Here is a 24,062-nt window from a genome sequence, read left to right on the forward strand (position 1 = left end):
GTGAACCCACCAAAAAATAAAAAATAAAAAATGGTCACTCCCATTATTCACACAACCTAGCAGCTTGAGTAGGGGTATAGTGAGAAAACGAAAAAGAAAAAAAAAGGATGGATGAACGTACTCCATGACATCCCGACAGACGAGGGGGGTTATCAGATGTGGGTGATGATATGTGTGAATTGGAACGGGGCGTGCAGCAATATTGGCACAAGAATGGTTCTATAAGCACCTAGACGAGGAAGAAATGCTGAAGTTAGAGAATCCCAGAATACAGTGGCAAAACCTCTGTATTCTAGTACGTTCTGTGGAGGCTGAGTGGACTGATTTCATAGAAGGAATAGTTCAATCAGCCTTCTATACTACAAGGTAGTACAAGGCAGTTACAAAGCACAGTACTAGTCACACGCTAATAGTTTCTACTGGGCTTGTTAACGTGTGACTAGTACTGTAATACAGAGGTTTTGCTACTGTATTCTGGGATTCTTTAACTTGTTCAGTGTGACGTGTGACGAACGGCAGTCTGATCTGCCTAAGTGGGATAGCTAAAGGTAAACACTATCAAAAGACGTTCGGTGAAGCTAAATAGTTCACAACAAGTATGCGCGTGTTGATACTAGTCTCGGTGTCGCCCACTGGGCGATTCGATTACAAGTGTTGGGCCGCGTTTACGCTATGGGCAACACATGATTTACATTGGCAATAGGCCTCGGTTTGCCCTCGGATTAATGGTTTTGGTGGACAATTAAAGCACTGCTCTTAATTTTGTATGCTAGACTCACCGGTGCGGCACGTCTCATGCCCTACGGGAGGCGGAAGTAGACGTTAAAAATAACAACAACAACAACAACAACAACAACAACAACAACTAGTCTCGGTGATAATGATCAATTGACTACTGTCGAACTATCTGACAATCTGAGTTCTCCCGTAGTCCCTTTATACCTGCTCGCCCTCTGCGAGATATCTGTTTCCGGATGTCCACTGTGCTCTTTTGTCTTGTTGCTCTACTCTCGCGGCAGGCAACATTGGCCTATGCGCGCGCACGTCTCTTCTTTAGGACAGCCGGCCAAACTGCCCAGAGGGTGTCCTTTTCTCCCCTTCTCTCTTCGTAGAACCTTATCGATTCTTTTGGCCAGCATCTGGGTCAACTATGCTGTACCCCTTACACCCAGGTGCTGTAGGTCTTTTTTTTTTTTTTTTTTTTTTTTTTTTTTTTTTTTTGCGGTGCGTGTTTGAATCTTCTCCGTATGTGTTCTTACTTCTTTTTTCGTCTTTCGTATATTGCATCGTTTTATCATCTTTTTCCTTATTCTTTTGCCGCCCTGTCACTAGCACTAGCGCTGGCGCCTGACGGAACTGGTCATGGAAGGAGCAAGTTGACTATCTGACTCGCCACGGACCGCGAAGCTACCTAGCTTGTTGCGATTGGCAAAGTTCGGAGAGCTGCGCTGACTTGTGGAGGAGATCCAAGAGATATGCAAGCTGATACACTACACGGGCATTCATATCAATATCAGTCATGAAACGATCCTGTTATGCACCAGCGCGACATATAGCCCATCTGTATCGCGGACAAAACAAGCATAGAGGTTCTAATAGCCAAAAATAACTTCAACGCCCCCACCACTTACACATGTCACGGACCACTTCATTACCTTGTGGCTTGCTTTTCTCGTCCGAACTAGGCGGACCGACACCGACACCGAATCACCGATAGCAAAAGCCGAAACAAAACCCCAAAGCCCATAACGAGCAAAAAGGAAACGGTAGCAAAAAAAAGTGAATCCTGAACTATCTCATCTCATCTCATCATTCCCAAAGTTTGTTTTGGACGAGCTGGGAATCGAACCCAGGACCTTTCGCATACACCTGTAGGTAAGTATGCTAAGCGAACGCTCTACCAACTGAGCCACACGCCCCTAGAAAGAAAAGTGGAAATGATAACATCAAAGATGGTGGTGATGATCGAGAAAATTTGGACGAGCTGGGAATCGAACCCAGGACCTTTCGCATATCCGTGAGGTATGCTAAGCGAACGCTCTACCAACTGAGCCACACGCCCTTTATTAATTGATCTTGTTGTTGTTGGAAATTGGCGCCGTTTGGAGGGGTTATGTTTGTGGGTTTTTGGGAGGTATGGAATGTCCGTAGGTTAATGGTAACGGAGATGGGAAGTCGGGAAGAGAGGCGGGCGGATGATCTGGGGACACTACGGATGAAAATGTTAGTGATGGCCGTGTTGGTAGAAAGGCAGGGCATAGTCTGGGGGAGGTGAGAGAAAAGGAAGGTATGGAGAGGCACAAGGCCGAGACGCCTCGGAGTTGTTTACTCCTCCAGGTTCTACACCAGGGGCAATTGTCAAGCTCCCTGCATGTCAGGAACTTGGAAGGCGCGGGATAGGACCTTGGATGCCAACAGAAGCCGCAACCCAGGTGCAATTACTATAGACTGGCGATATTTCAACATGGCCGGTGTTGGAAGACTTAGTGAGCCGAAGGACCGAAGCAGCATTTATGCAAGGAGTCTCGAGTGGAAGACCGTGGCGGGATGGAGAGTATACAGAGGCGAGAGGCATCCCCATCAAGGTGTTCTGAAAACAAAGCATTGTTAGCATCGGTCCATCTCTTGAACATTGACTGTACCGCAAAGCCCTGGGGCATTGATTTTTAGGATCGATCCAAGACATGGCCCACATCCTGTATCAGATGCATTAGGGTTTGGGCTCTTGTACAAAGCCGCCTCAAGTGTGCAGATTATGCCCACTTTCCTTGGATCCCAAAAATCAACGCCCCCAAGTCCTTGCGGACAGTATTCCTGCATTGCATATCAATCCAAACATGTGTCCTCAACTCTTGTTTCCATGCAGGGAGGGCCTTATCCCTCCTCCTACCTTATCTTTTCTTCCTTCTCTTATATTGACCTCGCCTACCTTGGACACAACAAACTCAAAATGTTGGCCAAGCTGACCCTCATCGCGGGGGCCTTCCTTGCCGCCCTCCCCCCCGCTGCTCCCTCCAGCTACAGCGCCACTGAGATTAACATTCCTGGGGCACTCAAGATCATTGAGATCACTGAGTCTGCCGGCATGCAGTTGGTCTGGTGGGTCTAACTCGATTGTGCTGAACCAAAAGGCTGTCTCTAAGAAATGAACTCTCTAGGTACGGTGATGCCGACTCCGCCAGCACAGCCAACTCAACTACCGACTTGGAGACGCCCTGGCTTTCTCGTCGTTGCAGTTCCAACAGGACCAAGTGCTGGGGTGACCACCTGGCGAGTGTTGCCTCCTGCATGGGTTTGCTCGACGGCGCGCTTGTCAGTGGCAGCAAGATCCCGACGTCCCCTCGCTCTGTGTGCGCCTGGCCCAAGCGCGAAACTAGTAGCAAGCAGTGCTGCAACAGCTGGTCCGACAACTTATGGGACGCCGAATGGTTTCATCTCCGTGGTGGCGCGGAGGCTATCCTCGAGGCATGCGGTGGAAGTGATGGACTGGTGTCAGGCAAGTCTTATGACACCTTGATTGGCAGGACCTGCACCACTCAGTGTCTGTCTAACCGCCCTGATGGCTGCAACGACAGCTAAGGGACACTTGGAGCCATGGCTGTACGTTACCATACTGAAATACCATCAACTCATCCCCTGATGTAATTTTGTAAGCCCCGTTATGTGACTCCAGGAACCGTACCCTGAACTTGCCTAGATGTACTTGAACCATTATCCCGATGCGACGGAGGCGTGTGGGTGAAGCGTTGTCCTGAATGGTGCTTTGAAGGAGGATACGAGGTGAATACTAGCTGAAGATTCACAAATGGTAGAACGGGGAAGAGGGGTTTGAAAGAACCTGTGACAAACTGCCAGGGGAAACTAGTGCGTTGCAGAGAGGGTAGATTAACCAGAGAAATGACAATCATGGACAGATTCGTTTCTTGGAGAAGCCCCAGCCGTGATGGTGAGCAGGCAAGCAGTTGAGAAACCTGTGAACTATGGTAGTCAGTAAATTCCCCACGACATCAACGTGGCCGGCCACTGGCGTGAAAAAAAGCTGGTGACCTTGGGGAGAACCTAAGAAACTGGATGATATCCAAGATCTTGATCTTCTCATGTCGTGACCCCCACTCGGAGTTGCGCTGGTTGTTGGATGAAACCTTGATGGCTAACTGGCCCTGACTGGCCTCCTTCAGGGACGGCAGAGCTGTGGAATCACAGCATCTTGTAGACAACGCTGGTTGGCGCTTGGGGTTACGGTGGAAGTTGACTTGATATTTGGAATGTAGTCGCGGGTGGATGGTAGGGTATGGAAGAGGCTCGCATTGATAGTATTCCGAAACCACGTTGAAGGAGCTTAGTGGCTTAATGACACCAGGTGACCGCAAAAGCCACGTGGAGAGCGCTCGCCGTTGCAGGCCGATTGTGTTCACCCGAGAACATGAGCTCACCATGTTGCGGTCGGGTCCGGGGCCGAGTGCAGTACAAGTACGAAGTGGAAGAAGCGGGAGGTTGGTGACGGGCGCAAGACGGAGTGTTTTGAGGAAAGCTGTTTCCGACGCGTCCGCATAAGGGAAGTATTCGGCAATGGCGTGCTCTTGTCGTTTCAGGCCAGCAAAATGACTTGCAGAATCAGGAAGGGTTGGCAGATGACTGCTCACGGTCGCCAGTGAACGTTCCTGCACTGCCCCTTCCAGGTTGTTGAGGTGAGGTTTCACAAAGCACCGTTGGAGCTGCGAGGAGCTGCAAAGGCGATGATGTCAATCATTGGGGTAAACAGCTATTGGACAAGGAACCCCTCCTTTGGCAAGCTAGAGCCCCACTATCAGTTGTGGAAAGTGGGGTCGGTGTTGGAGTTTCTCGGGGAAGGCGCTAGACAGGGGTGAGCTGAACCTTGACAAAACGACGAAGCCATCGTGAAGGCGGCTCCTCTGCTCCCGCTGAGGCTGTCACGATTCACGGTGGCGGGGGCTTTCTCGTTCTTTCTTCGAGTCGCATATCGAAAGAGAGAACCACGACTCCAAACAATTCCATCCACGCCGACCCGGATGGGACTCATTACTAAGGTAGTAGACCTCTGCCGTGCCGTGCCAGGTCACAACTCGGAGGGGGGCACCTCGAATCACAATCACTCAACGTCCAAGACAGTCCATGACAAGCTGCACTGTCCAAGTGTTTGGGCAGTAACCATTCCGACAGACAGATGGTACGCCAAAATCAAGACATATTGTTGGCTTGAAGGTCAATTCTCTGTAGGTAGGACGGTTGGGCTCCAGTTCCCAGGGCTACCTAACTCGGAAGCGGGAACGGGTTCGACTTTGATACGTCCATGAATCTGGGTTGAAGCGTGTCCCCATCCGCGGAGAGAAAGAAATGCATGCAGAGAGTGAAAAGAAGAAAGATGGAGAGACCAATGAGAACTCGGAAAACACCAGTTGACAGAAAAGAGGGAAAGAGCAATGAGAAAGGTTGCCTGGTAGAGCAAGACTGACGAAAGCTGCAGCAAGAGAAGAGGGGCAGCTCATCAGGGCAGTGGTGGTTGCCGTCCATCGCCCTTCTTCACCACCCATTGAGCTTGACAATCCATTACAACCCATCCATCTCGAGAGCTCGGGCAGCTTTGACACTGACAGATCACAGCATTGCGGTGTGAGGGGGTTGAGGTAATCCACGGAAGCAAGTGCTGCTGAATCTGGCATCCCCCGCTCCCGACTCGAGAGTACTTCGGGATCCTTTCTCGTTCTCCTCGAGGCGTCTGCCTCCTTATAAGTGATATCACATCCCATATCTCCATCTCTTTTCCCACTCCTCCTCTCTCATCTTGTTGGCCCCGGTCATCCCGTCCATTGTATTCTTTTCTCATCACACCATCACATGACCTTTTACAATACCAGAAAACAATTCTCATCCCATCCGCCCCACTTCTTTACCCTCTTGCCAACAAGAACAAAGGAATCAAAGGATCTCGATTCTAGACCCAAAAACTCACACAACCCGCGTATCCTCTAACAGGTCTGCACCAGTCACGGTGCAGCATTCCACTGGGCCCAACAGCTGGCCAGCAGAGCTGCAGAGGTACGGGAAGCTCCAGTAGCTTTGCGCGGGGTCGATTTACTTGGTAGTGCCGCTAAGCGCATCTAGCCCATCAAGGTACGTGGTGCTGCCCCACTTGGTCGTCTGTTTCCAACCATGTTTCCGCTGGAGGGAACCACTGTCAGCCCAACCTCGGACAAGGGACCAGACCAGGAATAGGATCATACGTTTCGGATGTCATGGCATGGCATGGCATGTCAATCATGGCTCTGATAGCTATATCACCTCCCGGTCCCCAAGGGACTGGGTCTCCCTTCTCTTTCTCTCCATCTACGAACGCTTTCCTGACGTTCTGATCCTCCTATCCAGCAACCCCCTCCATCCCATCGCCCACAATGGCCTCCACTACCACACAGCGTGTGCCCCTCAGAGAAAGGAGGCCATCCGTTGGCGCTCCCCTCGTCGATATCCAGGGAGGTGTTGCCCCTGCCGGTGTCTCTCGCCCCAAGCACAAGAGAACCCTTACCGGCTTCGGTGCTGGAGATATCAAGACCGTCGAAGGTATGGATGACAGGACGCCCCCAAGTGTTTCCACGATGTATAGACCACCTCTAACATCTGCCTTCAACCAGCTTCCATCCCCGAGCCCCAGCGCAAGGCTTGGCTTGAACACCAGACCAGCGGCTTCAAGGACAAGGACGGCTTCGAAAAGGAGGTTGTTCGCCATGTCGAGACCACCCTTGCCCGCAGCTTGTACAACTGCGACGAACAGGCCGCCTACTCTGCCTGCAGTCTGGCCTTCCGTGACCGTCTCATTCTCGAGTGGAACCGCACTCAGCAGCGCCAGACCTTCGCCGACAGCAAGCGTGTCTACTATCTCTCCCTAGAGTTCCTCATGGGCCGTGCCCTCGACAATGCCATGCTCAACATCGGACAAAAGGACGTGGCCAAGGCCGGTCTCGCCGACCTCGGCTTCAGAATCGAGGATGTCATCGACCAGGAACACGATGCTGCTCTCGGAAACGGCGGTCTCGGCCGTCTCGCTGCCTGCTTCCTCGACAGTCTGGCTTCCCTCAACTACTCGGCCTGGGGTTACGGCCTCAGGTACCGCTACGGTATCTTCAAGCAGGAAATCATCGACGGCTACCAGGTCGAGGTGCCAGACTACTGGCTCGACTTCAACCCCTGGGAGTTCCCTCGTCACGATGTCACCGTCGATATCCAGTTCTATGGCCATGTCACCAAGCGCACTGATGACAACGGCAAGACCATCGCTACCTGGGAGGGCGGCGAGATCGTCAAGGCTGTCGCATACGATGTCCCCATTCCCGGCTATGCCACCCCTTCGACCAACAACTTGAGACTGTGGTCCAGCAAGGCTGCCAGCGGAGAGTTCGACTTCCAAAAGTTCAATAGCGGCGACTACGAGAACTCGGTCGCTGACCAGCAACGTGCCGAGACCATCAGCGCCGTGCTCTACCCCAACGACAACCTCGACCGCGGAAAGGAACTTCGTCTCAAGCAGCAATACTTCTGGGTTGCCGCTTCCCTCTACGACATTGTCCGTCGTTTCAAGAAGTCCAAGCGCGCATGGAAGGAGTTCCCCGACCAGGTCGCCATCCAGCTCAACGACACCCACCCGACTCTGGCTGTTGTCGAGCTCCAGCGTATCCTTGTGGATCTCGAGGGCCTTGACTGGGAGGAGGCATGGAACATTGTCACCAGCACTTTCGGTTATACCAACCACACCGTCCTTCCCGAGGCTCTCGAGAAATGGTCCGTCCCCTTGTTCCAACATCTCCTGCCCCGCCACCTCCAGCTCATCTACGACATCAACCTGTTCTTCCTCCAGACCGTCGAGCGCAAGTTCCCCAAGAATCGCGACATGCTTGCCCGCGTTTCCATCATCGAGGAGTCCCAGCCCAAGATGGTCCGCATGGCTCACTTGGCTATTGTTGGTTCTCACAAGGTCAACGGTGTTGCCGAGTTGCACTCCGATCTCATCAAGACCACCATCTTCAAGGACTTTGTCGAGGTCTTTGGCCCCGACAAGTTCACCAACGTCACCAACGGTATCACTCCTCGCAGATGGCTCCACCAGGCCAACCCTCGCCTCTCCGAGCTCATTGCTAGCAAGACCGGCAGCGAGAACTACCTCAAGTATCTGAATGAGCTGGCCAAGATTGAGCACTACAAGGACGACAAGGACTTCCGCAAGGAGTGGGCCGAGATCAAGTACGCCAACAAGGTCCGCCTGGCCAAGCATATCAAAAAGACCACCGGCGTCGATGTCAACCCCTCTGCTCTCTTTGACGTCCAGGTCAAGCGTATCCATGAGTACAAGCGCCAACAGATGAACATCTTCGGTGTCATCCACCGCTATCTTACCCTTAAGGCAGCCTCACCTGAGGAGAGGAAGAAGTTCCAGCCCAGAGTCTCCATCTTTGGTGGAAAGGCTGCTCCTGGCTACTGGATGGCCAAGCAGATTATTCACTTGATCAACGCTGTCGGCGCCGTAGTCAACAACGACAAGGATATTGGTGACCTGCTCAAGGTCATCTTCCTCGAGGACTACAACGTCAGCAAGGCCGAGATGATCATTCCCGCTTCCGATATCAGCGAGCACATCTCGACTGCCGGTACCGAGTAAGTTTTCCATTGAACAGGTTGGAGCAAGTAGAAGCTAACTAGAAACAGGGCCTCTGGTACCAGTAACATGAAGTTCGTCCTCAACGGTGGTCTCATCATCGGTACATGCGATGGTGCCAACGTAAGCAAAACCCTCTCCATGCCATATGATCTTTTGCTAACCTATCTCAGATTGAAATCACCCGCGAAATCGGCGAACAGAACATCTTCCTCTTTGGCAACCTCGCCGAGGACGTCGAGGACATCCGTCACAACCACACTTATGGCTCGCACACTGTCGATCCCGACCTTGCCAAGGTGTTTGAGGCTATCGAGAAGGGCACCTTCGGCGAGCCCAACGACTTCATGGGCATGATTTCTGCTGTCCGCGACCACGGTGACTTCTACCTCGTGTCCGATGACTTCCACAGCTACATTGAGACGCAAGAGCTTGTTGACAAGGCCTACCGCGACCAGGAGGGCTGGGTCACCAAGTGCATTGAGAGTGTGGCGAGAATGGGCTTCTTCAGCTCGGACCGTTGTATCAATGAGTATGCGGAGGGTATCTGGAACATTGAGCCTTTGAATGTGAAGGACAAATAAGGGGGCGGAAACCCCAGCAGGAAAGGGGAGACAGAAGATGAAAAGGGGGAAGTAGGATACCTATAAGATTCTTGGATAATCTTTTGAGTGAAGAGTGGAACGGGGAGGATGGGGTTGATGACTTACCTTCTTGATTACGCCGTTACGATTCATGAACCTATGAGTAATGGCACTATTTGAATACAGACTTTTTATGACTTTTACAGTTGTCCGTATCACTCGCTGTTTTGCATGTTTGGTGAGAATGGAGCTGAGTGCGAGACACTTCCGACCTTCGACGACGCGTTTCACAGAAGGACATGACTGAATTGTCAGAACAAGAACAGGAGGAACAAGGAATTTCGATGGGGTTCATGCTCCAAAGTCCGAACAGCGCCAGTTTCATTAACTATCTAGGATCCCGGCAAACGTCACTTGGCGATCGATGGGTGAGAATATTGGATTCATGACTTGGTTGGCCTGGAGTATGGTATAGGTAAGTAAATACGAACAACATTGTCCTGTTGTGTTTTCCTCTATTATGTCTCCTTACTTTGCTCACTCTAGTCAAAAATTCCTTAACCTCTCACCTTTGGTTTCTTTAATCTCTTCACCCTCTTCACTCTCTTCACTCTCTTCACTCTCTTCACTCTCTTCACTCTCTTCACTCTCTTCACTCTCTTCACTCTCTTCACTCTCCCCAGCCTCCTTCAGCCTCCTTCAGTCACCTTCAGTCTCTGCTCAACAACTGCTACATTCTTGCCCCCCGCCTGTCTATTTAAGCCCTTTTGCTGTTTCATTTTCGTTCACTTCCCCCCTTTTCTTGTTCCAATTAACTCTGCCTAGCTCTCTACTACCTAATGTTGATCAATTATTTATCCTTTCCAGGTGCGACGACATGCTGTCAGATCTCCATGAGTTGTCCATCCCCCGCATGTGCCGCGCACATGCCGATCTACCAGTGGGTCAATTCAACCGATGTCTTCTTTGTGGTTGGTCGAGTCAACTTCTATGGTAGTCCTTAGAGGTACTTGGGTAGAGATAGTATGGTGCATGGAATGGGGCCTGTGCTAGCAAGATGTGAAGAATACCTATAGGATGTTTTGTTTTCTGTAGGGACTACTTAGTGTAACTGTACCTGTAGCGAGTGTGACCGTGGGTGTGGGTTGTGAGTGCTGTAGGCCGTTTCAGTGATGTAGTACAGCCTTGATGATTTCCTTGTTGCCTTGTCATGTCTTGATAGTTTCTTCTTAAATATCATTTACGGGGTTTGCTTTTCTTTTCCTTTTCTTTTTCTTTTCTACTCCTGTTGCTCTCTTTGGTTTCATCATATTCTATGTATATATATATGCCTTTTGTTGTATCATGCTCATTCTGTTTGGGTGAATTCCTAATGTCGCGGAGTGCCTGCACTGTTTTTGGTTCAAACCATCTTCTCATATGGGTTGGTTACTAACTATAGTGTCTTGATGTCGCACATATTTCATACAACCAATAAGCTCGACGCAACAAGCTGGTTTAGCACACGGGACTCAATATCGGTATCCCCGTTAACGGCTTATGCATCGGTCACCAGCGGCGGGTTACAAATTTTCTGCTCGTTCCATACAAGCTTGTGATTTCGGTGTCATGATCCCGGAATATCTCCCGCTGCTATTTTGCTACAATCCCGCGCACCCCTTGGCGTTCGAAGCATGTCGGTTGTCGGAAACGATAAGGCTTAGTTAGCCTAACTCGTGGAACGGGGGAAATGGCTTCTAGAAGCCTGTTTGTGTGACTTGTCATCGAACTGTTGCTGTTCTAGGAATTGCAAGGGAGGACGAGATGTCCTAGGCGTCACAAAGGTAATACCGGCCCTCATGATTGGCTGGGTAGCTATGGGTGAGGTATAAATGGTTTTATGGTGTATGTAGAGAGACCAGTTGGCGAATGTTCTAGACCTGGGTGATCGTCGGTTGCTCAAGACTGGACTCTTTTGTGCGCAGGTTGATGCTGGGATTGACGGCGTCAAAGTGTCCATAAACACTCAGTTACCTTTGCCGTAGAACTTCAACACATGACTCACATGGACTGTACCCCATAGCTTGTGCAGCATCATTATGGGTAAATGTATTCCTGTATCCATTTACTATTGAGGTACCCGAGAGCGAAGGATGATATGGGTGGCCACAGCTCTGTGACAGCTGAGAGAGTAAAAGATGGAAGTACAAGGGACCTTCTAGGCCATCTTGACTTCTGCTGTGTCACTTGAATGTGGTTAGTATGTGCAGTGTCAGTAGGGCTTTTGCCACTCGGGGCCGGCAGGGTTCTGAGAGCTTGGGGTAGAGCCTCCTCATCGAATATTCTTTTCAGTCTGGTTCTTATGTCGGTAGCTGATGTGCCGGGTGTGTGGATGCATTGATAATGGATCCGGTAAGCACTCTGACACGGAAAGTTAGGTAAGTATGATGGGGATTTCAGAAACAGATACCTTGTCGAACCGGATTAAGGGGTCTCACCCGAAAGGGGTCCAGTCCTCGGAGGGGCCCGAGCCGGCGATCCCATATTGTTGAGCAAGAGACGTCTCGATTGAAGTTTGCAGATCACCGTTGCGGATCGCCGAGAACCCGTTGACTGGCCAGCCACTGAGCCTCCTGCCCATTTGAGCCTCCATTCGATCCACCAGCCAGCGTGCTAGCTACATGTAGTGAGCGAGCGTGTCAGAGTGACGGCGTGCCGGGAGGTGCCATTCGGAGTCGACGATAGCTTCACATTTCCTTTGTTGCACAGTTGCACCCCATCTGTGTCAAGCATGTCGAGTCGTACAACATCTTGGCAGGGAACTATTTGTCACACAAATGTGTGTCTTTGGTTGATTGATGGCGATCATGGACGGACGGGACTTGCTCCAGGGGCATGGACATGGCTTGGTGGTCGCTTGCCCGGCTCCCCGATGGGGACGGGATGGATACAGTATGGAAAGTCGATGGCAGGAAAGGATGATCTGTTTCCCGTGGTATCCCTGCTGCCGTTAGTTTAGACCGGACAGACCGGTGATTGATAAGGAGAGAGACAAGGAGTGGTGGGATGGAGGCGTGGAGGCTCAAAACGGGAAACGAGGGGGCAGACGTGGAGGTCAGGGGGCAACAAGGGTGGGAATAGTTGCATATCCCACACTTGCCTTGAGCAGCTGGTTGGTTCCTGTTCCAGCCGAGGATATGTACTGGCCCTGCCCTGGGGGGAAGCTGGAAGTGATCGACCACATCCAGCATACAGTATGTCGTGTAGCTCCTGGAGTTGACGTCTAGGACGGAAGCTATGAGCTGGAGCTGTCAGCACAGGGTTGTAACACTACCGGCAGCAGCATGGGTGTTGACAACTTCACTTTCTCTTTCTGACGGGTCACCTCGTCGATATGCATCATTTCTGTGCTAAAGTATCTATGGCTCACAGCCCATAGCTCACCGTTAGCGTTGCAAGATACAGGATGCGAGATGCATTCCGTAAGAATTTAGACGCTTCTATCCCTACCCAAGTTCAGCTGTCGATGGGCTGGCAGGGAGGAATTGTCCCATGTTGGAAATGTGAGTTGTATGCATCTCCGGCTGCTGGGCCTGCTGCATTATGCATGAAGGACCCTGGCTGCGATGCAGAGATATAGTGTACTATGGATGGGCAGTGAGTGCAGTGAGTGAAATCGATGACAAGACACTTGCAGGTCCTTGACCATTGGTCGATATTAAAAGATTGAACTAAGCCAACGCATAGTGGTCATTATTTTGACATGCTTTCTGCCTTGAAAAACGTGCTTTTCCTGCGCATCTGCAAACTAGCAGCACCTAGCAGCATTCGCAGAGTCTCGTGTTGTGGACCCTATCATAAATTGAGGGGACTATCCTCCTCCCGGTTCTGAGCTCTCGTGTGACTGATCCAGGGTTTTCGACGGGGCCCATGGGGGTCAAACCGCCAATAGTGTTAAGGACACTCTCGACAAGCGGGAAGGAGGGAAGACGTCTTGGACCTGAACGAGTTCGCGGGTAGCTAACTGTACACTAGCTGCGCCATATCCTGACGACGTCATCATGCATGAAATGGGCCTGGAAGCTTCCCCGTCCTGACCCCACTGGTATTGACAAGGCTAGGACAGATTCGGAATTGTTGCGTGGTATTCGCGATGGGGCTGCTCATGAATAACGCCGTTTCAACATGCAGGGTACCGGTCGATGTCCAGCACAGGGTTTTTTTTTTCTCTGCTTGAATTTCCCTCGGCTGGGGATAACAGGGACAGCAGGGACAGCGGAACAATGGACCAGGGGTCTCTTGGTTATGACGGCATTCTGATTCCGCACTTTCTCGGTACGTAGTTTACAATTGTTGGTGGTGGTGGTTTTGTATGTGCGGAAGCTGAGGTTTATAGCTTCAGCACCGAGGCGTGCGAGGGAAGGTGAGAGAGAATGAGTGTGTATGGTGACTGATATGGGGGTCTGTCGTCTGACTTGGGGTCTGGGTGAAGATAACATGATTTGATCTGGGATTTGGTGTAGCACGCAGATCATCTGAAGGTCGTGATCCCAACAGGTCGGACAGCGATGGGAACGAAAAGAAAGATGAGATGGAAAACCAGAACAGTATCCGTGGGTAGGAACCGGACGGTATACCTCACCCCGACAGTCTCGGTCCCTGATGATCACGGGAATGAAATCCGTGATCCGTGCAACTTGTACGGTACACAACGGTGAGACTGTGTGCGACACGTGTTACTCTGGAAGCAGGCGTGGCAGGTGAATATCAACCAATATTCGCCAGGGCAGCCGACACATGCTATCGAGGGGAAAGAGGTGAGTTGAGTTGATTGTAATGGGCTTCATGTGGATGAGTGGATGGATGGAGGTTGGGGCCCTTAAAGCGTGTAAAGTGGGAGTCTTGGCGAGGACCCTGACAAGGAGGGTTGTCGAAGGTTGCGTGATGACCGGATGTCTCTTCTTGGGAATGACTTGAGAGGCAAATTCCCGATTTCCGATCATGGAGGGGCAGAATGGGAAAAGAGAGGGCCGCCGAGGGGGGTTCTGATATGGGGCCTTGTCAGACTTGACTTGGGAGGCTGTGAGTGGTGTGTGGTCTGAGACCCAACTACTAGGATCTTTGGAGGCTCTTGGGGGGTCTTGGGGTATCATCGAGATGGCTAACATGTTGAGTACTAGGTGCATGTCTCTTTGGTAGTGGTTTGAATGACTTCTACTTGTACACAACCACGACGGCACCATATAATACGTGCCATTTGCGTTGATACCCAAACGAGGCAACTTGAAAAGCCCAAGAGTAAGAATGTCAAGATTGAGAGTATGGCAACTGCCAGGAAGGAGAAGCGTGGTCAATGACGCGCCTATTGTAAAATGGTGGAGTGGCCATTGTGTGCACTGGTTGATGTTTCGAGCCGACTCATGGAGGCTGAAAAATGGTCAAAAGACATCCGGGGATGAGAATTGCGTGCGTGCCTGAGTGCTGAGTCCAAGCGCTGGGGGAAAGGCCATGCTGGTGCGATATGTGGAGGGTGGTCCAAGCTTTGGACCGTCTGCAAGGCATGTCGTTAGCGGTTTCATCTTGTTTTCTACTGGCAGTGAGCTTGATAATGACTTGGTCTCCTTGGTTAGAAATAGCTTCCTGAATCCAGAGTATCCAAGGTGTCTCCGTTGACATTCACCTTGTCGGTTGAATACTCTCTAACCTCATGGCAAATGTGGTGTATGCATTGTAAATCGCCAGCCCCTTCGTGTTCCACAAGCCGGAGCTTTTCTTCCAGACACGTTTCCTGACAACCTGTTTATTGCCCTTCTTGTCGATGTGACAATGATCATGGCTTTCTTTTTCATTAAGTCAGTCAAAGTTCGAGTGGTACCTACTTCGGGAGGGGGAAAGCCGCGCGTGACTGCGGTTCCATGTTCGGTTCGTTGACAGCAGTCGGAGGAACGGCCGGTTCACTCACAAGACAAGGGAGAGAATGGGTGTACCACAGTAGGAACGGGTCACCGCCAGATTGACAATTGGCTGAAAAGCTCGATCAAAGTCCGATTGTGCCCAAATTCGCGATGTGGAGGGAACAGAGGAATGGAGGGGCTCAGCAAAGCAACCCCCCGGATTGGCCCTTTTGCCAGTTTGCGATGGCTTTGCGGTTTGCGATTGCCTGCCAGGCCGAGCGGGAGTGGGCCTTTTGGCATGTCTCGGCGACAAGGGGTCGTGGTTAGCGCTTGCTTTTAATGCTGGTGAGCCCCACCTCTCAACTACGTCATAACCCCCTTGTTAGAGCGGGCATCCCCCTCGTCGTTCCCCTTGCTCCCCTCGCTCCCCTCGTCTGGCCAGTCAAGCAGTCTTGGCACCATGAGGTGTCGTTGCGGTTTTCCCTACCAAAAGCAAAACCCTACCGCACACACCATTCCTGTCGCTTCCACATGTATGCACTATCAGATGAGTTTCTGTTGATGAGGCCGAATATGGTCCGTTGGGTGTTTTCTAAAAAGTATCCCATTGACTGAGGGTTGATGGTAACACGACAAAACCCCAACATTATGGGAAACCGAGAAGCTACCTATGTCCAAGTTGCGGGGCTATAAAGACAGCTGAATCCAGTATGTGCATAGAAGAAAAGACACCTCCTTGCAATAAGCAAGCAGATGGAAGGCATGATTGCTCGACTTGTACATCCATACCTTACATATAAAAGCTGCATATCAAAACAGAGACATCAACATGACATCCATTGAGGTTATCTCATCTCAGCCTTCTCAGACGGCCCTGCAGTAAAAAGAGACAATCAACAACAACATATCAGACCAAGCATCCAGTTGAATATAGTACCGGCAGTAAATGGAGGATGGTGATATACATGCAAAACACGAGACACACTAGGGGTACCTATGCAGTTCAAGTGGAAGGGGGGCACCTCAAGGGGGAGGGGGCTGGTACAGGTACCCAACCAACGATAAAAAGAAAAGCGGAAAATGGATGAACCAAAGCATGGAATTTGAACAAGACGGGTCGAATTCAGCATATCCTGTTCTCCAGTCCCGGCGTCGTGTTCCCGGTCTTTGTCTCGAGTAAGGGTAGGGTGGTGCCAGCTCATCTTTCACTCAACCCTATTGGAAGTTGCCGGCCCCTGCTGCTACAAGCAAGTAGCGCCTTAACCATTTCGAGCTGTTTCTCCCACTTCCTTGCCCGTGAGCCCGGCCTCCCGTTCAATCCTCGCTGGCTGCATCTTCACCCACCCACCCTTGCCTGGCTCATCGGGTGTTCAGGTTCAGGTTCAGGTGCAGCTGAGACTTGACTTGGTAGGTATTTCCATACCGATCGTAGATCCTTCTTTTTTTTCCTCCTCGCTCTTTATCACCTGCGCTTTCGCTCCTCCTCTTCCTCGCAAGTCCTTCCTCCGCTTCTCTCCTCTTCAAACCTACATTGTGCTCCTGCCACATTTGCGATACCGTCTTCGCTTTGCGTGTTCTCCCTCAGTCTTGGACCTGTTGTTGTTGTCGTCGGCCTATATAAACCTCAACCCACCAACCAAACCCTCATCACAATATTCCTCGGTTAAAAGGGGTCCCGACTTCGACCTCAGCTTGACTTAGACTCGCCAAGTGTGCGGGTAGGTGCAACTACAGAAAAAGCAGTCCATCATCGGAAAGTGCGGGGCTATCGGTTCTAACTTCAAATTGCGTTCCGATCGCAAAGCAAAAAGACTTTTTTTTATAACAACACAATAACAACATCTCACCAACCGTCCGACGACCCAGAATCGTAACATACACGACACGGCGATAATCATTCCATATCGAGTAGCACACAACAAGTTGTTGCGGCGCCAGCATCCCAATCATCGATCGAGATCCGAGCCGAAGCAACGCACCTGCCAACCACTTGTCGCTGCCCCTCCTATCCGAATTCAGTTTTGGGTAAAAGCCCCAGTTCTGTTAGTGAACTACTGCAGGTAAGCGGGCGGATCCCCACCAGAACAAGGTCCACCACTAAAGGCCAATTCCCTCCGCACTTCCCCGCCCTGGCAACTGACTGGCGCACACTACATTGCCCGCTGCCAGTGAGCTGCCCAGGTCGCGCTGGGAAAGTGGGAGTGGGATGGATTCCTTTTTCTGTCCATTGCGTCCACTTGTTTCCCACTCACTTGCATTCGGCTCCCATTCGCTCTCGGTCTCCTTCAACTTAGCTTTCCACTTTGCTCTCGGTGCCCAAGCTAAACTCTATTTTCTTTCCAAAGACAACACCACAGTTTTGGGTTCGCGTTCAGGAATTCTCAGCCTTTGCCCGATTCCCTCGTTGTGCGCACCACGCAGCCAACATCCGACCACCAGCCGACGTCTCGTCTCTTCTTCCTTACACAAAACACGAAGCGCCCGATCACCGGATCCCTTCATTGTCGCCACTGAATCAGACACCGCGTTTGACCTGCGTTTTCGACTCTCGGCCAAGCTTGCCCCGCGCTCCCACCAGACACCGGGCTACTTAGTCTTCCGGCAATCCTCTCTCCATCCTTTGTTCTGTAATCCGCAAACTCGACACCTCCAAGTCATAAAACACCACACGTCACAATGGCCGAATTCATCCGCGCCCAGATCTTCGGAACTACCTTTGAGATCACCTCGAGGTTGGCCTTCCCGCGACGAACCATTCTCTTTTATGCGCTCATAGTCTGATCCCGCGATAGGTACTCTGATCTCCAGCCCGTTGGTATGGGAGCTTTTGGTCTCGTCTGGTACGTTTTGCCCCGCCATTTCGATATATCGCCAGACACACCGTGCTAACGATATCTGTCGCGCAGCTCCGCGAAAGACCAGCTCACCAACCAGAATGTCGCCATCAAGAAGATCATGAAGCCCTTCAGCACACCGGTTCTCGCCAAGCGTACATACCGTGAGCTGAAGCTTCTCAAGCACTTGAGGCATGAAAACGTTGGTTCCCCGTGATCGATCGTAGAAACGCTGAGGGAACTTTGCGACTAACCTGCTGCGCCACAGGTCATCTCTCTGAGCGATATCTTCATCTCTCCTCTTGAGGATATCTACTTCGTTACCGAGCTTCTCGGAACTGATCTGCATAGACTTCTCACTTCTAGGCCTCTTGAGAAGCAATTCATTCAGTACTTCCTGTACCAGATCATGGTATGTCATCCACGTGTCGCACGATAATAACCGGAAGCACTAACTTTAGGCTTAGCGCGGCCTCAAATACGTCCACTCCGCAGGTGTTGTTCATCGTGACTTGAAGCCCAGCAACATCCTGGTCAACGAGAACTGCGACTTGAAGATTTGCGATTTCGGCCTCGCGCGCATCCAGGATCCTCAGATGACTGGCTATGTCTCTACTCGTTACTACCGCGCCCCCGAGATCATGCTCACTTGGCAGAAGTACGACGTCGAGGTCGATATCTGGAGTGCCGGCTGCATTTTCGCCGAGATGCTCGAGGGCAAGCCCATCTTCCCCGGAAAGGACCACGTCAACCAGTTCTCCATCATTACCGAGCTTCTCGGCACTCCACCAGACGATGTCATCAACACCATCGCCAGTGAAAACGTGTGTACCCCCACTCTAGCGAAGGCCCATCGACAACGTTGCTAACTCTCTATCAGACCCTGAGATTCGTCAAGTCCCTCCCCAAGCGCGAGCGTCAGCCCCTGAAGAATAAGTTTAAGAACGCCGATCCCTCAGGTATGTCTCGGTCGCTGGCCATCGTAGGCTACACAACATACTGACTTGTCTTAGCTGTCGACCTCCTCGAGCGCATGCTTGTCTTTGACCCCAAGAAGCGGATAACTGCCACCGAGGCCCTGTCCCACGAGTACCTTGCCCCCTACCACGATCCCACCGACGAGCCTGTTTCCGAGGAGAAGTTCGATTGGAGTTTCAACGACGCCGATCTCCCGGTGGACACATGGAAGATCATGATGTGAGTTCACCTATTCATGTTATGGGCTGAGAACCAACAACTAACCGAGCCACAGGTACTCCGAGATCCTTGACTACCACAATGTCGAAGCCTCCGGGCAAATGGAGTACTCCGAGGACATTGTGCAATAAAACACGGCAACGACAGGGTCGAAATATGACCCCGAATGTTCGATACAGGGGTAGAAGTCCCCCTGGCTTCATGATACCACGACATCATGCAACATGTTTTCTTACCGTCATAATCCGCTTTTCTTCGGTCGACTTTTTGGGTGTTTACCGAGTCTGTTTTTGTCTACAATGTTTGAAGAGCGGGGAAGCGGATACACATCAAAACATTGTATCCAGGTCCCGGGTACTTGGGAGGTTTCAAAGAAAGGGCATTGCAATTGAGTATGTCCTAGAGAGAGGGACGCATGCATGGCGAATACACGTACACAGGCACAGGCGATATTTGGGGTTAGGATCAAATAAGACAAAGAAGTGAAAGAAATCAGGATGCGAAAGAGGGTGCTTGCGCTTGTTGACTGTCGAACCGCGACCGATTTCTGCCAATGGTGGAAAGCTTAGGCATGCATAGCGTTTGGGGATAGGGACGGATGTGTTACTTGAAGACGGCTGCTTTTCGATCTCTCCGCGGGAGTTGATGTTGGACAAACGGACTCTATTGATATGGAGAGAAAGTAGCTGTGTCGACCGGGAAGGCGGCCGGATAGAGTTGGAATTCTACAGCAATTCGAGTACATAATAGACTTTCCAGTATCAGCAGCTCCCCTCGGAGTATTAATGGGCTCGCATTATACATTCTTAGTCGGAGATCGCCAGGATCACTGTTTTAGCTCAGGGGCTGTGAAAAGGGGGTGAAGAGGGGGTGAAGGGGTCGCGGGGATGTCGAAGTCGGGGCCAGATGGGGAGGGATAGGTGAGATGCAAATGTATTTGTGCCCTTGATGACCGTTGACCTAGTGTAGAACCCATAGCCCTGGTCGGCGGATAGGAAGGGAAATTCGGGTGTTTGTGTTCATTATCACCACCGTTGCCGTCGACATCCCGTCTTTCTCGTTAGCGCCAAGCCTCACGGTTAGGCGGTTTGATGGATGCCTATTCCGATGCACACATACTATGCCGCCCGCATCTTGCGGTTGACTCCTTGTATTTAGTTGCATGAAGCATTGACTTGAGGAAAGAAAAGGGACAAGGACTGGATAAAGCAGGAAACATCATGAACTTTGGTTTCCATCATCAGCATCGAGATACTGTACAGATAGATGGATAGATTAAAACGATGTGTTGTTGGACTCGGCGATGCAAACCCATGGAAGGTCAACCAATTGGAGGCTGCCACCCCGCAGGATCTCTCATCACGTAGGGTTTGAGGTGTTGTTCAGCGCTGTGGGTTCCCGTCTCCAGGCGGTGGGAACGAAGCACGAGCCGCCCAGCCCATTGTCACGAACGCGAACTCGTCGAATTGTCGGAGAGAAGCTCCAATCCTCCCATCCTCTTCAACACAAACTTCCTTGGTTCTTCGAAAGACCAGGCCGAGGACTGTATGGAAATGTTTCGATGTTTATAGAAACAGCACATTATTGTCAGGATATTTGTTTATGCACCCGACACATACCCCCTGATCAGTGAACGACGACATCGAGGCATTGGCATTGGCATTTGCTTGGCCCGCCTACCTATCACGCCGCCATTTCTGACCTCAATCCAAGATCATAACAACCCGACTAAACAACAATAGTTCCCCCATTCTCTTTGTCGCCACTCTTATATACACCTATCACATGGAGATATCTTGAATTAGCGACCACGAGAGAGACAGATTCGAGCCACATAGCGAAGCGCGCGGTAGCTTTTGGTGGAAAGCATTGGATTCACCTCTTCTGCCCCCATCCTGCAGCCCAATCCCATACATACATACCCGTCGTAACTCCCCGGATTCCGGATTCCGGATACCCAGCCTAGACAATGTCTGTCCCGCCTACACCGACAACAGAGAGAAAGCCGGGCTTCACCCCGCTCGTCGCCGTCGTCGACTTCCACCATGCGCGCGGCCCCGAAGTCGAGACGTGGTTCGGCGTGCCCGAGGGTAGCGACCCAGCTGCCGAGTATGACTGGGGACTGTTGCCGTTCATGGCTTTGAGCGATGGTGCTCACGCGTAGGTTTCTTCCATTTCCCTTTCTCCTCTTCAGGGCAGACATGACGACTGACACATCGGACAACGACACAGCGCAACAGAAGACTTCTCCTACTTCACCCTTCTCCGCCCCGCCACCGCCTCCGACCCCGAAGCCACCTCCCTCTTCGGTATCTCGTGCACCCGCCAGATGGACGCCTCCCAGCTGCTCAACCGCCCCGCCGAAGTCACCCGCTCGACCGTGCAAAAAGCCGTCGTCATCATCGCCGACTCGCCGCAGTACTTTGGCATGCTGCGCGAGCGTCTGAGCGTCGTCACAAAGGCCTGGTTCGCCCAGCGCGAGTTCACCGACGTCGAGATCCTCCGGCGCTTCCAGGAGAGCCTGGCGGACGAGAAGGCGCGCGGTACGCTGCTGGGCGAGAAGGAGGAGGACAGGGATCTATATCTCGGCATGAGCCTGCGGGAGCTGGTGCGCGAGTTCCGGTGGCAGACGCTCGTGCTGCTCAAGTGCTGTCTGCTCCAGCCCAAGATGTTGTTCTTCGGGTCGCGGTGCGAGAGGCTCTGCATGATGCAGTTCTCGCTGATCAGCCTGATTCCGGGGCTGTTGAGGAACTTGCAAGACTCGGCTGGTCCGGAGCTGGATAACTACGAAAGAAAACTGCAGCGGCCGACGAGCTTGCGGACTAGTGATCGCAACTCGCTGCTGGCGTACATGGGCTTGCCGCTTCAGATCTTCGGCAAGGGAAGCTTGTTCGGGCCGTATACCCCCCTTCAGCAGCTTGATGTCCTAGCGGACTTTGGGACGAAGTCTTACATCGTCGGCAGCACCAACTCGCTGCTTTTACAACAAAAGGACCGATATTCTGATATTCTGATCAACCTCGACGAAGACTCGATTAACATTACTTCCACCAGCCTCAAGTCTGCCCTGGCCCTGTCGACCCCCGACCGCCGCTGGATCGACTTCATCACGCAAAACGTCAACGACACATGGGACGACGCCAACCCTGGCATGCCGAAAACAATGGGCTACGTCGGCTCCGAGGAGTTCATCCGCTTGCAGTTCGAAGAATACCTGCTCTCACTAATCTCCTCGGTCAAATACCACAACCACCTCGCCATCCACGCCCAAAACCCGCGCATGCTACTCCCGCACATCGAAGGGGACCCCTCGCTCGACTTCAACGCCGACTTCATCGAGGCCTGGAAGCGCACGGAGAATTACCGGATCTGGGACGGACATACGGACTCCCACCTGTTCGACATCGTGGAGCCTAAACACCCCTGCGCCGGCGGGCTGACGATCGATGATGTGCAGAGGCGCATAGCGCAGCAGGTGCAGGATTTGCATCTTGACGAAAGGTTTGCGGTCGGGAAGGAGGTGCTGGGAAGGAATTTGCAGGCGGGCAAGGAGAAGGCGAGCACGATGTTCAATAAGCTGTATGCGGACATGGAGGCTTTGAGGGAGCAGAGGCGACGGGCGGCGGAGGAGGCGGAGAAGCAGCGGCAGGCTGATCTGGCAGCTGGTGGGAATGGGAATGGACAACAACAGCAGGGTAGTAGCGAAAAGGGTGGCAGTGAGAACGGGAATGGCAACGGCCAAGGACAAGGACAAGGACAAGGAGGATTGGCGCCAGCCGTGTCAACAGTAGGCAGCAAAGCCGGCGCCTTTGTGAGCAGCTGGACTGCGTGGGCAGGCGAGAAGAGGAAAGGATGGGGCCGCTCGGCGCCAACGACACCGATTACCGAGACTACGCCTATCCGTTCTACCTCCTCTGGTACCGCCGGTACTACCGGCACCACAGAAACGACATCATCCGACACCGCTTCGCAGACTGGATCAACCCAATCACAATCACAAGAAAAGGAAAAAGAACAGGAAAAGAAAGGAGGATGGGGTTGGTCCAAAGCCCTCAAGAACCGCACCTCGGTCCTCCTCAGCGGCGGTGGCGGGGGCTCATCGGAGGAAAGAGAAACGTTCATGCCCCAATCTCCTACCCGCAACGGGGCTTATGCGGCTCTACCGCTAGCGACGGGTAGTCCGGAGTCGACGAGAACTACTAGGACGGGAAATAGTAGTGTTACTGGTGGTAGCGGTGGTGGTGGTGGCGGTGGGCAGTCGAGACAGTTTAGGAGACGGGCGTTGAGTGGGGAGAGCATGTTGGATGCGGCGGGGAGTGAGGATGGGTTTAGCGGGAGTGAGTTTGGAAGTCCTGAGAGGGTGAGGGGCGGGATTGCGAGGAAGCCGGTTGGTAGTGGTGCGGGAGCGGGATCACGGCCTGGTACAGCTGGGACGGTAGGGAGCGTGAATTTGATGAATGTCGCGAGCCCAGCGGGGACGGTGAATTTGATGAATGTGGCGAGCCCGGAGGCGATGAAGACTACGGCGACGACTACGACTACGACGACGAAGCAGGATGATAAGGGTATGGAAGAAGTTTCACTTGAGGATCCCCCAGTACCGGCAACGACAGCGGTAACAACAGCAGCTTCAGTGGATGATAAGACGGAAGCGACTGCCACATCAGTTCCAGTACCGGCTCTAGCACCGTTAACGATCACCAAGACGACAGAAGAGGCTACAGCGACACAAAAGGAGAGATCAAGGTCACGGTCCAGGTCCCGATCGCCATCACCATCACCGCTTCAGTCACCCGCGGTTATAGTGGCTGCTGAAGAGGCGGCGAAGGCAAGGGAGGTTTGGGATAAATAGATGACTCGCTGGGAGTGTTGTATAAGGAAGTGGTTGGATGGATGGTTGAATATAGCAAGC

General features: G+C 52.0%; 4 protein-coding genes and 2 non-coding genes across 6 annotated transcripts; 4 read left to right on the forward strand and 2 right to left on the reverse strand.

Annotated features, from left to right (window-relative positions):
* Positions 1–1,828: 1,828 nt before the first annotated feature.
* On the reverse strand, positions 1,829–1,919 carry SMAC4_13431. Its single transcript is given in 2 exon segments — positions 1,829–1,864; positions 1,883–1,919. It is a non-coding gene; the product is annotated as a tRNA-Ala (tRNA).
* Positions 1,920–1,976: 57 nt separating this feature from the next.
* On the reverse strand, positions 1,977–2,062 carry SMAC4_13432. The gene is given in 2 exon segments: positions 1,977–2,012; positions 2,026–2,062. It is a non-coding gene; the product is annotated as a tRNA-Ala (tRNA).
* A 693-nt stretch (positions 2,063–2,755) lies between these two features.
* On the forward strand, positions 2,756–3,579 carry SMAC4_09125 (uncharacterized protein; the record flags this gene model as incomplete). Its single annotated transcript, XM_003343948.2, has 2 exons — positions 2,756–3,099; positions 3,159–3,579. 2 exons carry the CDS (start codon positions 2,756–2,758, stop codon positions 3,577–3,579), a joined length of 765 nt encoding a protein of 254 aa, XP_003343996.2.
* Positions 3,580–5,764: 2,185 nt separating this feature from the next.
* SMAC4_09126 (uncharacterized protein) lies at positions 5,765–9,451 on the forward strand. Its single transcript, XM_003343949.2, has 5 exons — positions 5,765–6,132; positions 6,385–6,576; positions 6,648–8,661; positions 8,713–8,785; positions 8,836–9,451. The coding sequence occupies exons 2-5, from the start codon at positions 6,411–6,413 to the stop codon at positions 9,244–9,246; spliced, it is 2,664 nt and encodes an 887-aa protein (XP_003343997.1). The 5' UTR covers positions 5,765–6,132; positions 6,385–6,410; the 3' UTR covers positions 9,247–9,451.
* Positions 9,452–16,506: 7,055 nt separating this feature from the next.
* On the forward strand, positions 16,507–19,975 carry SMAC4_09127 (uncharacterized protein). Its single transcript, XM_066090896.1, has 10 exons — positions 16,507–16,837; positions 16,924–17,179; positions 17,465–17,851; positions 17,912–17,959; positions 18,026–18,155; positions 18,222–18,365; positions 18,421–18,777; positions 18,834–18,912; positions 18,967–19,150; positions 19,206–19,975. The coding sequence occupies exons 3-10, from the start codon at positions 17,796–17,798 to the stop codon at positions 19,279–19,281; spliced, it is 1,074 nt and encodes a 357-aa protein (XP_065946369.1). The 5' UTR covers positions 16,507–16,837; positions 16,924–17,179; positions 17,465–17,795; the 3' UTR covers positions 19,282–19,975.
* Positions 19,976–20,736: 761 nt separating this feature from the next.
* Positions 20,737–24,056, forward strand: SMAC4_09128 (uncharacterized protein). The gene is made up of 2 exons (XM_003343951.2): positions 20,737–21,310; positions 21,383–24,056. The coding sequence occupies exons 1-2, from the start codon at positions 21,120–21,122 to the stop codon at positions 24,000–24,002; spliced, it is 2,811 nt and encodes a 936-aa protein (XP_003343999.1). The 5' UTR covers positions 20,737–21,119; the 3' UTR covers positions 24,003–24,056.
* The last annotated feature ends 6 nt before the right edge of the window (positions 24,057–24,062 follow it).

This window comes from Sordaria macrospora, chromosome 3 (genome assembly GCF_033870435.1).
Source record: "Sordaria macrospora chromosome 3, complete sequence".
In the NCBI taxonomy this organism is placed as follows: domain Eukaryota; kingdom Fungi; phylum Ascomycota; class Sordariomycetes; order Sordariales; family Sordariaceae; genus Sordaria; species Sordaria macrospora.

What these genes read in the sequence shown, in the direction of transcription:
- SMAC4_09126 (XM_003343949.2), top strand. Translation starts at nt 6,411, where the DNA reads ATGGCCTCCACTACCACACAGCGTGTGCCCCTCAGAGAAAGGAGGCCA. An exon ending in AGATATCAAGACCGTCGAAG is followed by an intron (nt 6,577 to 6,647) that starts GTATGGATGACA and finishes GCCTTCAACCAG; the next exon opens with CTTCCATCCCCGAGCCCCAG. An exon ending in GTACATGCGATGGTGCCAAC is followed by an intron (nt 8,786 to 8,835) that starts GTAAGCAAAACC and finishes AACCTATCTCAG; the next exon opens with ATTGAAATCACCCGCGAAAT.
- SMAC4_09127 (XM_066090896.1), top strand. Translation starts at nt 17,796, where the DNA reads ATGGCCGAATTCATCCGCGCCCAGATCTTCGGAACTACCTTTGAGATC. An exon ending in ACCTTTGAGATCACCTCGAG is followed by an intron (nt 17,852 to 17,911) that starts GTTGGCCTTCCC and finishes ATCCCGCGATAG; the next exon opens with GTACTCTGATCTCCAGCCCG. An exon ending in ACTTCCTGTACCAGATCATG is followed by an intron (nt 18,366 to 18,420) that starts GTATGTCATCCA and finishes CTTTAGGCTTAG; the next exon opens with CGCGGCCTCAAATACGTCCA.
- SMAC4_09128 (XM_003343951.2), top strand. Translation starts at nt 21,120, where the DNA reads ATGTCTGTCCCGCCTACACCGACAACAGAGAGAAAGCCGGGCTTCACC. An exon ending in TTGAGCGATGGTGCTCACGC is followed by an intron (nt 21,311 to 21,382) that starts GTAGGTTTCTTC and finishes ACAACGACACAG; the next exon opens with CGCAACAGAAGACTTCTCCT.